Raw genomic sequence first — 13,731 nt, forward strand, 5'->3', positions numbered from 1 at the left:
CATATACTGGCCTGTACCAAGTTCTCCGGCTCTCAGCCAACATCTATGACATCCAGATGAAATATTCAGCTGTTACTGTCTCTCTTAACAGACTTAAGCCTGCTCATATCGAGCCTTCTTCTACCCCCTTTCAGACCACGACCATGACACTCACTGTCGTGGCTCACGACACTCCAACCACTCCCTCCACGTCGGACTGACACACTCGATTGAGTGACTTCCAGCTCTAATCATCAAGCTCTCCTCCGACCTCAACCTCTACTCTGGTTTCACGCACTCCGTTGAGTGACCACGTGCTCCCCACGTCGAGCTTACCTACGGTCACGCCCTCGCCGCCAGCACCTTCGCCGGTCCCTTCGACCTCTCCGCCGTCGCCTGCCTCGCCCTGTCAAGGTTACTCATGCCCCCCCATCTTGAACCTGCCCTCACTCGAGGTGTTTGTGCCTGTCCCTCTCGGACATAATCCACATCTCAATACTACTGCGCGATTATACACTGTTAGTCCTGTGTTTCCCTTCATCCAGTGCTCATGACACAACCTCTGCCATTCCCTACCACCTAGTGAAATGTGTTCCCCTCCCACCCGACGTCGACCTGGACAAGCTTTGTGTGTTCGCCACCCCCTCCAGAGACACTCGTGTGTTCACCACGCCCTCCGGAGACATAGTCATCATTGCTCTGTTCCACCCACAAACCGCCGGCTTACCTGTTGCCACACGACCAGCATGCCCAGTACGACGCCCGGCTTGCTTCAACGACTTCCAGGTTCGGTGGCCGAAGCTTCCTTCATGACATCTACCCACACAGCTCCCCAACGACGCTGTTGGGCTGACTGTGGTCCGGCTCCTGCGGACCACCCCTGCCGACACCTTAGTCGCGCCCCGCCCCCCCTCCCCCAGCCTCTTAAGAGTACTCCGTACTGGGGCGGGGGGGGGGGGGGGGGGGAGGGGGGGGCAGCTGTGTGGTGCCGATGAGGTCGACACCAGCATCGATATGCGTTCGTTTTTGGACTCTGAGCATCATCTTTGGACTCTGAGCATCATCTTTGGACTCTGAGCATTGTCTTTGGGCTGTTCCGTCATGTTCAGTTCTTTGTGAGCCTTGCATGTGTTTAGGTGAATAAATGAACTACTGCAAAATGGGTGTTTTTTAGTGTAACCAAAGTGAACAATATCCTTTGCCCGGGCTATGATTACCTATTATCATATCCAGAAATGAGGGACATGCTACCCCAGATCCTGCCCACCCACTTTAAAGTGGTGTTTCGTCATTTCCTCAACCTCCACAACATTCTAATCCAGCCCCATGCCACTCCCAGTCCCAACCCCTTGCCACAAGAATCATTTCCTTATGGAAGACCCAGGTGCAAGGCCTGCCCAATCCATCCACCCAGTACTTCCAATTACAGTCCTTTCACATGCTTATCCTACCCCATCAGAGACCGGGCCAATTGTGAGAGCAGCCATATGTATACCACCTCTGCAGCAATCATTGTACAACTCTTTACCAATCAGCAGTTCACCAGGATGAATGGCCACTGCCAAACTGTGACCAAAAACAAAGTAGTTCACTACCTGTGCCATCTGGATCCTCTCCTCCACTACCAGCTTTTGTGAACTGCACAGATGGGAGTTATCCTTACAACAAATTCTCTGCTCCCGAAATTATCCTGGCCTCAACCTATGGTAACATACTGTCCCCACACCTTCTCCCCAACAGTTTCCAACCTTTCTGTCCTGCCACCTCCTCCCTATTCTCACCCCTCACCATCTTTGTGTGCCACTCTCTGCCAATGCACCTCACCTTTTCTAATTCTGTCCCCAACCCCCTTCCCCACCTCCCTGTCCAACAGCCTCCCAACACTTTGCCTGTTGGCAGTCTAGTCCCTGCACACTCCGCCATACAGTTGCATTCTGGTTCAAGCTGCCAGAGATGACAATCGTGTGTGTGTGTGTGTGTGTGTGTGTGTGTGTGTGTGTGTGTGTGTGTGTGTGCGTGTGTGGGTGAGGTGTGCTTGCTTGTGTGAATGAATGTGTGTGTGTGTTTCTCTTTCTTCATTATTACGAAAGGTCGCATTCATGATCTATCAAACAAGGATTAATGTATGTATGTATGAAGGCTGTGGCTAAAAGCTAATGTGTAAGTGTCTTTGAATTGTGCCTGTCTGCAACTGAATGTGTCATCTTTACGGTAAGTAGCAGTCTATCTTTTCCTTTCATTCTTGATAGTCCAGCCTAAACTTTCCATTGTTTGATTTTGTAAATAAAGTATTTATGTGGTACAAGTGAGCAGTAATATTGTTGTGTACAGTAGATAACCACACGTGTTGCAGAGTCCCCTTTAAGGATTTTGCAATTCTTACACTAAAGTCTCAGCACATTTACTCCTTAATGATTTTTGTCACTGGTCATAAATATCAGTTTCAATTGAATTGTCAGGAGTGCCCAGTGTGATGGGACCACTGTTATTTGCTATATACATAAATGATCCGGCAGACAGTCTGTGCCTTTTTGCTGATGATGCTGTGGTGTATGGGAAGGTATCAAAATTTTGTGACTGTAGGAGGATACGGGATGAGGTAGACAAAATTTCTAGTTAGTGTGATGAATGGCAGCTATCTCTAAATGTAGAAAAATGTTAGTTAATGCAGATGAAAAACAAACCTGTAATGTTAGGATACTGTATTAATAGTGTGCTGCCTGATGCAGTAGCGTTGATTAAATATCTAGGCATAACATTGCAAAGCCATATGAAATAGATTGAGCATGTCAGGATTGTAGTAGGGAAGCCAAATAGTCAATTTCAGTTTATTGGGAAAATTTTAGGAAAGTGTGGTTAATCTGTAAATGAGACTGCTTATAGGACACTAGTGCAACACATTTTTGAGTACTGTGCACAATGGATTAAAGGAAGACACTGAAGTAATTCAGAGATGGGAAACAACATGCAAGTAGTATCGAGATGCTTTGGGAATTAAAATTGGAATCATGGGAGGGAATGCAATGTTCTTTTCGAGGAACATTATTGAGAAATTTATAGAACTGGCATTTGACACTGACTGCAGACTGAATCTACTGTTGCCAGTATACACTTTGCGTAAGGACTGGGAAGATAAGATTAGAGAACTTGTATGGAGACACATAGACAGTTGTTTTTCCCTAGCTCTGTTTGTGAGTAGAGCAGGAAAGGAAATGACTTATAATGGTATAGGTTACCCTCTGCCGCACACCATACACTGGCTTAGAAGTATCTAGTAGATGTAGATGTAGATGAATTTTGGTTTGCACAGTGGTAATACAAGAACAAATAATTTTCTTGTAGACTTTGTTTCTTTGTTACACTTCAGAAGGAAGTTACATACTTTAGCACAAAGCTATTCAACAAGCTCCTATCTAACAAAGTGCAGGAAATTGGTAATCCTTACCAGTTTAAATAAAAGTTAAAAAAATATGTACATTATTTGTTATTCCTACAAATTGTATTGTTATTTAGATTCAAGGACTGGCTATTCCTGTTAGCTGCATGGCAAATAACAGTGCTCATTGCAGAGTTGCATGGTAAGCAATAGTGTACTGTAAACAGGCCTAAGTCGATGTACAGCATGTTTCACAATTCATGTTACACACTTCTAGAGATTGTAGAGGGGCTTAGTAGATCAAGTTTTATGTAGGAACCCATTTTTCTTATGCAGTTTGCCTGTTATGCAGGCTAACCACATTCATGAATGATATGGTGACACAGTGTCAAGCGGTATCCTCTGTTTCCATCTGCTTTGTTTTCATGCTTCCTGATGATGCATCAGGTGACATTATGGTGACTAGTACTGCAGTAACATGGTGCCTGAGTACACATTCACAGAGTACAACAATACTTTGTTAATTTACCATGTTTGTCAGAGTAGAACAAAGGCTGCAGGAAAGTGGGAAATTCCCAAGTGATAGAGCAAAAATTGTGGTGCTCCAAGAACACAGTGCACTGTTGTATTGGAAGAGGAAGTGCTTCATCAAGTTGAAGGGAACTCGTTGATGGGTACTAGAGCCATTGCATGTCACTTAGATGTGTCTCACTCGTCTTTCTGTCATGTTCTGCATGAACGGCAGCTCCACCTATATTACCCTCAGAAGGTACACACTATGCTCCAGGCGGATTTTGTGCCATGTGTCAATTTCTGTACTTGGTTTTTACACCATTGTGTGGCTTTTCTTCAGTTTCCAAGGCAAATTTTGTTTATTGATGAAGTGCATTTCAACAGGGAAGGTATTTTGAATGCTTGAAATAGCCATGTTTGTGATTAGAAGAACCCCAAAGTCACGTGTACGTAAAGATTTCAGCACACCTTCAGCATCAATGTCTGTGCAGGTATCTGCGATGATTGTGTGATTGGGCCATACATCCTTCCTCCCCCCATAAAGCGTGCCAAGTACTTGACATTCGTGCAACAAATGCTGGTGGAGTTTTTTGAAAATGTGCCGTTGGACATTCATTTTGAATTGTGGTTACAGCATGATGGTGCGGCAGTACATTTTTCAGTTCACATTCAAAACCATTGAATGTAGTGTACAGCGACAGATGGATCGATCAAGGTGAGCATGCTTGGCCACCAAGATCCACAGACTTAACCCCTTTGGCAGCTGTTGTAATATCACCATAAATAGGAGGGAAATCTGTACATCTTAATTCCTTGTAACTTGGAAACTAACCATATCCGGACGTGGGTTCGTATGTAAAACTTAATCTACTATGTCCCCCCTACAGCCTATAGAAGTGTGTAACATGAATTGTGGAACACCTTGCAGGTATGGATAAATATTTTCTTCAGAAGATACCAGTGTAATCAAGTAAATATAAGATACCAACTGAAGATAAAAATCAGCTATTTAATGCAATTGCACCAATTTTTTTTTCAATATTGTGTCTTTTCTTTCGATTTACTAGCTTATGTTTAGCTGGCATAAGCACAAATAGTATTAAGTAGTGTAATTATTATTTACATAATGTTCAGATTAAATTTTGAAGAGTTGTTTTGCGTTTGTTAATATATTAGTTGACTTATCCCTTTGCCTAGAAATTTCATCATCATCATCTTCTTCTTCTTCTTCTTCTTCTTCTTCTTCTTCTTTCAGAGGTGTTAAATTTGGAATTCATGAGATATAGTTTTCATTTCAGATGGCGAGAAGACTTGGAAAGGACCATACTATTTCATTCAGACTGCTGATATTCAGTTTGGGCTGATTGACCGTTACATTTTGAAACTAACAAATCCAGGTTGGGAGAAAGAAATTGAATTAGCTGAAAAATCAGTAGAAAAAATCAATAGTCTGACACCTAAGCCCAAATTTGTTGTTATGTGTGGAGATTTGTGTGATGCTGTGCCAGGTATGTTTTAAGTATTTTTTGATAAACAGGAATTTATTTCTTGTTTCTTGAGTTTGGTTTTCTATCTGAGAGTAACATAAATTCAGTCAGAACTTATGAAGCCATATACAATTGTTTGAAACATTTTTTTTTCTGTTTTCAATGTTCTGGGTGCAATGTACCTTCTGTTCATCAGAGTCCCATTAATGTATATGCAGGGTCTTCACAACTATTGTAAGAGAAGGAAGTATAATAGAAAAAAAACCGTGAACTGTACCATAAAATCTTCTCGGATTGACAGCCAAGTCAAGTGTTATTCTCTGGCAAAGTTTCAGTAAGTTTCTTACTTGCCATCTTCAGGCGAAGAAGATGGCAAGTAAGAAACTTGCTGAAACATTGCTGGAGAGAAATGCATTGACTCGGATGTCAGACCGAGAAGATTTTATCATCAAGATTCGCTGAGAAAGTCTGCATTCCCATGAACTGCACATGGTTCACTGGATGACATGCATGGACATAAAGAAAGAAATTAAAAAATATTATTTTAATGGCTATAAAGTTAGCACAGTGTTAAAAAACATGGTAAGACATGCGGACACACCAATAAGAATAAGGTCACTTTTAAATGGAAATGCAGTTAAGATAAAGTAAATTCTTTCTTTAGGCAATGATGAAAGAGATTAAACAAATGGTATTGTTGGAGACAATAAAAATAAGTTCATGTTTTCTTACTGCTATAGGGCCCGTCTGGCCGAGGGTGGGACTTAGTGGTGGGTTGGTGGGGCCCAGTGACAGACTGGTTGCTGAGAAGACACTTTATTGCTTTTAATTGCATTTGTTCATAATCAGTGAGAGTCGGACATCCCCATAATGATACGGCCGTCCAATGATGGTAAGCAGGCAGCTGGCCCCCACCCCAGACGAATGGTACTTGTGACGGCACGCGATGATGCTCACGTTGGCTCTAGGAAATGAGTCAGTGGTCTGTCAGTTGGCTGAGGCTCCTGACAGCGGCTTACTGCTTCTCCGCACTGTGTCAGTCCTCTGATGTTGAACACCTGTGCCCAAATGTGGTTCACGTCTTCCACAGTGATGAGGGATGACTGCTGTGCATGGTGCATGACCTGTTACCTCCTGACAGATGTCTGGCAGCAAGTGGTGTAGATGCAGGCCTGCTGTGCTGTAGCACCAAGCTCTCAGGGTTTACTTAGTGTGACAGGCTGCTGCCCTCTCCTGAACATGAACCCACGACTGCAAGTGGCGGAGCCCATTCGTCTGGTCATCTAGCGTCATCCAGGTGTTGTGGTAGTACTACTGGGCTCTGAATGCATCTGTCTCGAAATTCACAGTTATATATACTGCTCCGTAGAGCATTTGTTGCACTGTCGCCCGGCTCCCAGTCACATAGCTTGTAACATAGTTCTAGCCCTGATGTGGTGACACCGTCCTGCCCACTTTGGCTATTACTGCTGCACAGTGCTGGTTTTGCAGAGCACGGCTAGCCTATCTTGCAATCCTTTTGCACGCATTTTGCTGTAATGTACACATCACCACACTGTGCTTACCAGCCATCGATAGCTAAGTCAACGCTCCATGGCAGCTTCTTGCAAATTTAACGTGAGACTAGTTGGTGGCACTAGATGACCTGGTAATTATAAGAAATAGGAACAAGTCCAAATTAGTGCTTGATTAGATAGATAAAAAAGGGTCTCATATTTAATAAGGATGAGAAAATGGAGAACTTGTAGGCTTACCTTGAATACATGGGAAGCAACTTGCCATCCATATGTTAGAGAAGGAGAATAAGATAAGCTTTGCTAGTCAATATATTACAAGAAAAGATAGACTGTTGATTGAGAAAGCGAGTAAGCTGGCCATAGTTTATAGTCCTAGAAAATGAAACAACTATATGGAGTGTTACATAATATGTTCTGATGATAAGAATGGTTGAAAACAGACCTCCAGAAACAGAAAAAATTATTTTTTATGTGAGAAAGTGCAGAAATGTGTCTGCCTGGAAGTAAATGATTATTTTTATTTAAAAATGGAATTACATTAGATCAGTACACTTTGTCCAACAGTTTTTTCTGGTGAGCAGATTCTATCTTAAAATGTAATTATGGGAAGTCTGCAGAATGCTTACCTACAGCTGTTAGAACCTGTTCATTGGACCCAAAACTTTTTCTATCAACAAATTTCTTCACTTGTGAGAATTAATCGAGATAAAAAGATCCCACATCTTGACTCAAGGGTGGATGTTCTGGTAATACATTCTTCATACTTGAAGTCAAATCTGTATGTGGAATATTTTGTCCAGGAGTTCCCTTTTGGAGAGTTTGGCTGCCTGGTGCAAGTTTTTGGTGACTTGAATATCAATGATGTACTGGACAACTCACAATCTGCAAGCGGAGAAAATCTCTGCCTCAGCAGGGAGTCTAACCTGGGCCCCTCGCATGGTTCTCAGGCATGTTGACCACTCAGCTGCAGAGGCGGGCACTTCATACCTAATAATTCATACTTAATTTCTAAGTTTTCCCATTACTATGATACATTTGTGGCTAGGTGCATTGTCCTGATGACATTTCAGTGTATTCCCATGTTCTTTTCCTTTTCATCACATTTGTTCCAGAGACTTACGTAGCATCTGTCACATATTACTTTACCGTTTGCAGTGTATTCAGTAAGAAGAATCTTTTTGCATCTTGTAAAGTACTAACATAAAATTTCTAGCTGATAAAGATGACTTTGCTCCTTTTGGTGCAAGGCCACTAGCCACTAGCTTCCCTTCATTGCTTTATTGTTGTTTTATTCCTGGGACCAAGCAAAGGGGTGTATTGGTTAATACATTTCACTGGCATTTGGGAGTACATTGGTTCAAATCCCAGTATGAGCTCTCAGTTTTTGGCTTTCCATGATTTCCCTAAATTGCAGATGTCAAGATTGTTTCCTGTAAAAAACAAATCTGATTTTTTCCTTTAGGGTAAGTCTTTAATGGCCATGAGATCAATGTGACATTAAAGTCTAATCTTTTTTTTTTTTCATTTCTGGTGTGTAGTGGTGAACCCACTGCCTTACTCACAGCAAGAAATTGCTGAACAAAATCAGTTTGTTTCCAAAATGTTTATTTCGAAACTATCTGAACATTGCTGAGAGATTCAGTTTCACACTTTCTGTTGCTTATCGTTCAACAAATGAGCCGCAGATTTTTCATTAATATTTCTAATAGTTATTCTTTGTGTAAAATATATCACATGCTTTCTTTTGATGTGCCTTTATCATAAGCTGTTTCAGCCATTGTTTATTGCCAGTCGTCCAATACTGTGTTGTGTAGTGCGTTTTTCGGGTGTTTTCCTTCATGGTTGTAGTTTTGGTATGTTCTATATATGAATTAACTTCAAGAGAAGTATACCCATTTTTGAACTCTATGTACCCATTTCTTATCAGGTGAAAATGAAAGAACCTTGTAGGAGCTTATATTTGTGATAATCTTCCCAAAACAGAATTTTACTGTGGCACAGTATTCTGTTGAATCCGTTTGAATGAAACACACAACACAGTGTGAAAACAAAACTCTTCTGGAATTAAAGTTGACACTTCTGAATGATTTTCATGCAACAATATAACTACAAAAATCATTGATGTCAGTGCCATCTGTGTACCAGAAAGACATTTTCTTCTTGATCCTATTTATTTACTGTGTCAAGTGCATTGTATTTCCAGATGATCTCATCTGTGGTTTATAGATTAATGCAAAACAGACACTGAATTAGAAGGCAGAAGTTGTGCACATTTGAAAAGGGTTATGATAGAAATTTGATCACAGAGCTTCATTACCTCTCCCATTGAGCAGGCTGGTTGACACGAGATGTCTGTGTAAGAATTTACTTGTACAAATTTAGTTTATATTAAATAAATTCATTAAACTGACAGTATCTGCATGTATGATTGAACAGACTATGTATCAAACAATGGAGAGTCCAGGATGGAATTGTAATAATAATAATAATAATAATAATAATATGAAACAAGATAGATTGCTACTCACCATATAAAGGAGATGCTACATCAAACACAGGCACAACAAAAAGAACGGCTGTACACTTTAGCCTGTGTGACTCTGTGTGCGTTTTCTATCCCAGAAGAAGGCCTTTTGGCCAAAAACTGAAATATACAGCAGTCTTTTTCATCGTGCCTGTCTGCGACTCTGTGTTTCCTCTTTGGTGAACAGCAATCTATCCTTAACATAATACAGCCTGTGTACCGTGTAAGAAGGCACTGAGTACGAGACAGGCACATTTAAAACTAGAGTGGGAAGCAGACTAAGCTGTAGGAAAATGTCTTTCTTCATATTTAGAAAAACACACACATACATACACACACAAAAATCACCTCTGTTGTCTCTGGGTACTGAGATCGAACTGCAGTGAGTAGCAGCCATGGCCACATTGGGTTAGTGGCAGGTGCAGGAGAGATGTGGGGCATGGAGAGAGAAAGGATAGCAGGGAAAGGGTGGAGAAAAATGCTGTATTGCTGCCTGCAGCAGTATGCATGGGATTTGGTGGGTGCAGCATCGGGAGGCTGTTGAGGGGGGGAGTGGAAAGGACTATGCAGGTGAGATTATGTAGTTTAACTTTTGCCTTCAGAGCCAGTAGATATGAAGAAACAGTAATAGGTGTACACAGTGGGAGAAAAGATAAAATAAAGAGAACTGTTGGAATAATATTGTCGATTTTTGTGACTGAATATGTCTTCTAATTAAAAGTGATATTTATTTAAGTAAGAGTACCATCCAGAAAGTTGTATTCATTTCCAAGAAAGGAACATAATAAATAATCTATGTTAACAGAAATTAATATTACACATTTGCATACATTGTTCAATACCTATATTTTGACAAGTATGCTAATTTTCTATTTGTGTGTATTCATATTTGCAGTTTTTGTATCTGGCTAACTTATTTATATTTGATGTTGTTATGGTTTTCATGCAACTAATTTATGTAGGTGGTGATCCTGATGTATACAAAAGGCAAATTGCAACCTTCAAAAGAATATTCAGCAAGCTGAACCCTGAAATACCTATGGTTTGTGTTTGTGGAAATCATGATGTTGGTGACCATCCTACTAAAGAAACAATGAAAATGTGAGTGTTATGTCATCACATGAATTCTAATGGCTATGTTTCATATAATGGAAAAAAGGTCTAATTTTATTTCCATTCACTGGAAACCATATTATGCAATGTGAAGCAACCACAAGCTGCAGTTATGTCATGACACTTAATCAGAGTTATTGAAGGTATACCATGGGGTTGTTTTGTATTGTTTCTCTCAACATTTTTTTCTTCAGATTGCAGGTGCAATGACCGTTTCTATAAAAAGGCTGCAAACTTGAAAAAATTATTAATTTTTTATCATTGTGATGTAAAATTCAGTCATCATTATTTCTGCTGATATAAATTTGTATTTTCCTTCACCAATATTACATTTCACTAAATGCAGCTAACTAAAAGGTGAACATACCTTTCCTGTAAAAACTTAAATAAATGAAACATGAAGGAAGCCGTTATTAAGACACAAGGAGCAGCTGCTGTGTGGCATCTTGAAGTGAATCTTCTTACATTCCTTGGCAGGCATAATAGTGACCAGCTTTGTGAGCCATAGCAGATGAACTTCAGATGGCTGCAGCACATACACGCTTCATATGAGAATAAACAACACCATCCCAGAAGCAATCCTTATAAAAGTAAAAATTAAATACATTAATAACTGCAGTGCATTAAAATAAAAAACATGACGTACATATTAACATTTTCTTTCCTTCATCATTACAAACTCTAGCAATGGACAGGACAAAGCAACAAAAGAACAGTTAAATGCAACTCAGATATTCTCTTTGTATGATGAGTAGCCATTTGGCCAGAGATGCATAAATCCAGCACATATTGTCATATCAGTCTTTGTGTGTATCTTAACTGCTATCAAAAGTTCAAATGATGTTTTCAGAACACTTCTGCGGTATGTTGACTGTCTGACACATTGAACAGATGGTACTACTTTATACCATTTGGTAGGGTTGTCAATACCAAGCATAGTGATGATTGTGGCTGGAATAGAGTTGATCCTCTCAATCTGTCCATTGGCTCTAGGGAATCCTTTGTTATTAAAATATTTTCACTTTTTTTCTGTCCTGCAGTACTCCTCAAATTCACGAAAATTAAAGCAAGTCTGTCTATTGGTAATTACTTGGACTGAATTTCTAAAATTAGTTTACTGTTACCCCAACTTACTAACTGCTTCTGCTGATTTTGTTGTCTGTACAGGATACCACCAGGTAAACGTGTTAAATGCAACAGTGATATTTACAATGTGGTTGTATCATTTGTGAGTTGATCAAAGGGGTCCAATGAAATCTTTATGATAAGTATTCTTCTGATCAAAAGTTTCTAGACACCTATTGGTGGAATTAAATATGGAGTATGTCTGTCCTTTGCTTTTATCACAGCTTGAACTCTGGTGGGGACACTTTCAGTGAGGAGTTTGAATGTCTGTGGAGGAATGGCAGCCCATTCGTTCTCAAGATCCAAAACGAGATGATGTTGCAAGCCGAGGTATGGAATGAAGCTGACATTCTGAAACATCCCAAAGATGTTCCGTTGGCTTTGAGTTGGGACTTTGGGTGGGCCAGTCTATTTGAGAAATGTTGTTGTCCACAAACCATTGTCTCACTGAAGCTACTTCATGACTGTGTTCATTTTCAAGCTGGTTCAAGCATTCATCATATATGATCTGTTTTATTACTGTACGCAGTACACAATGCTGTAAAATGTGTTCACCTCCTTCTGCATTCAGTGTTTTCCCAAGTGCAATAAGAAGGCTGCACCCTAATCTTGAAAAACACATCAATACTGTGACACCATCTCCTCCTTACTTCAATATTGACACCACACATGACGGCAGGTAATATTCTCCAGGCATTAAACCCAAACCCTTCCATCAGATTACCTCAGATCATAGAGTGATTCATCACTCTAAAACTCATTTTCAGTCATCCACCATCTAGTGGCATTGCTCTTTACACAATCTCAAGCACCGCTATAGAGTAGTGTGGCTTATGAGGAACGGCTTGACCTTTGTACCTCTTTTTTACTCCCAATGTACAGTCAGTGTGTTAGCTGAACTGTTGGTAGAACTTTGGAACTCACAAGTGATTACTTCCACTGATTTAATGTGATTTTTTACAACCAACCTCTGTGATGCTGGACAGTCCTGTCTGCCAGGTCTTATGTTTACTGTGAGTGCTCCTTTGAATTTCCACTTCATAATCACATCACCAACCGTCGACCTGGACAGCTTTTGAAAGGTTGAAATGCCCCTGATGGGTTTGTTACTCAGGTTACATCCAGTGACTTGCTGTTCAGGTTTCTCTACTGACCACGCAATGCACCATGCCTGCTTTTATCCACCTCTCTTGACATCTGGTGGTCAGTTCTGCATTACATAGGGGTGTCCAGATACTTTTGATCAGATAGTGTATATAATGACCTTCTTTCTTTGAATAAGAGGTGAACAAAACTTTCCTTCTTTCCTGATTTTTTACTCAAATTTAAACATTGTACACAATTGGAGATTACACTTTTCACCTTGTCAGTCAAATCTGCTATTTAAAAATTTGTTTTACATCCTCTTGACTTTGTTTTAAGTCCTTTCTCATGTGCAAATTTGATGATTTCACATTGCAGAGTGTGTGGAACAGCTAAGTCTATTTTCCGTCATTGAATCTATGGTTTTATACACAATACTCTGCAAACAATGGACAATAAACAAAGTACCACTGGCATTCTTTTTAGACTTAAGTAAGGCGTTTGACAAACATAATGTTGGACAAGCTCAAAGTATATGGCATTAGAGGCACTGCACTAAAATGGTTCACATTGTACTTGACAAAAGGAAACAGAAAATACAAATAAAACATGAACTAATAGAAAACTTGAGGATAGATTTTTGCTCCAATCATCTTTCTCCTGTACATACATGATTTGGACCTAAACATTGAATCAAATACAAATACTTTGCTTGCAGGTGACACAAGCATCCTAATTACAGGAAACATCCCAAATCAGCTACAAGCATCTGTAAATAAATCTACAGCATAGCTAAAAAGATGGTTTGAGGGGAATAAACTACCAATAAACACCAAAAACAACATTCCTAAATTTCTGTTTAAAAGGTGACAATGAATTCCAACAAAATTTCATGTTCTTTAGAAACAATGTTTTTAGGCATATGGCCTCAAAATTACTTCAAATGGCATACACATACAAACAAAATAATTGAAACACTGAATAAAATATGTTACAGTCTAAAATTGCTATCTG

The 13,731-nt window shown here is 40.0% G+C and overlaps 1 protein-coding gene across 1 annotated transcript in view; it reads left to right on the forward strand.

Moving 5' to 3' along the window:
- LOC126417177 (serine/threonine-protein phosphatase CPPED1-like) overlaps positions 1-13,731 on the forward strand; it is a 132,258-nt gene that overhangs the window by 77,697 nt on the left and 40,830 nt on the right. The window contains exons 3-4 of the mRNA XM_050085079.1: positions 5,167-5,376; positions 10,359-10,497. Coding sequence (XP_049941036.1) covers positions 5,167-5,376; positions 10,359-10,497 — 349 coding nt within the window. The remainder of the gene's footprint in view (positions 1-5,166; positions 5,377-10,358; positions 10,498-13,731) is intronic.

The sequence above is a fragment of the Schistocerca serialis genome, chromosome 8, assembly GCF_023864345.2.
Source record: "Schistocerca serialis cubense isolate TAMUIC-IGC-003099 chromosome 8, iqSchSeri2.2, whole genome shotgun sequence".
NCBI classification, from domain to species: Eukaryota; Metazoa; Arthropoda; class Insecta; order Orthoptera; family Acrididae; genus Schistocerca; species Schistocerca serialis.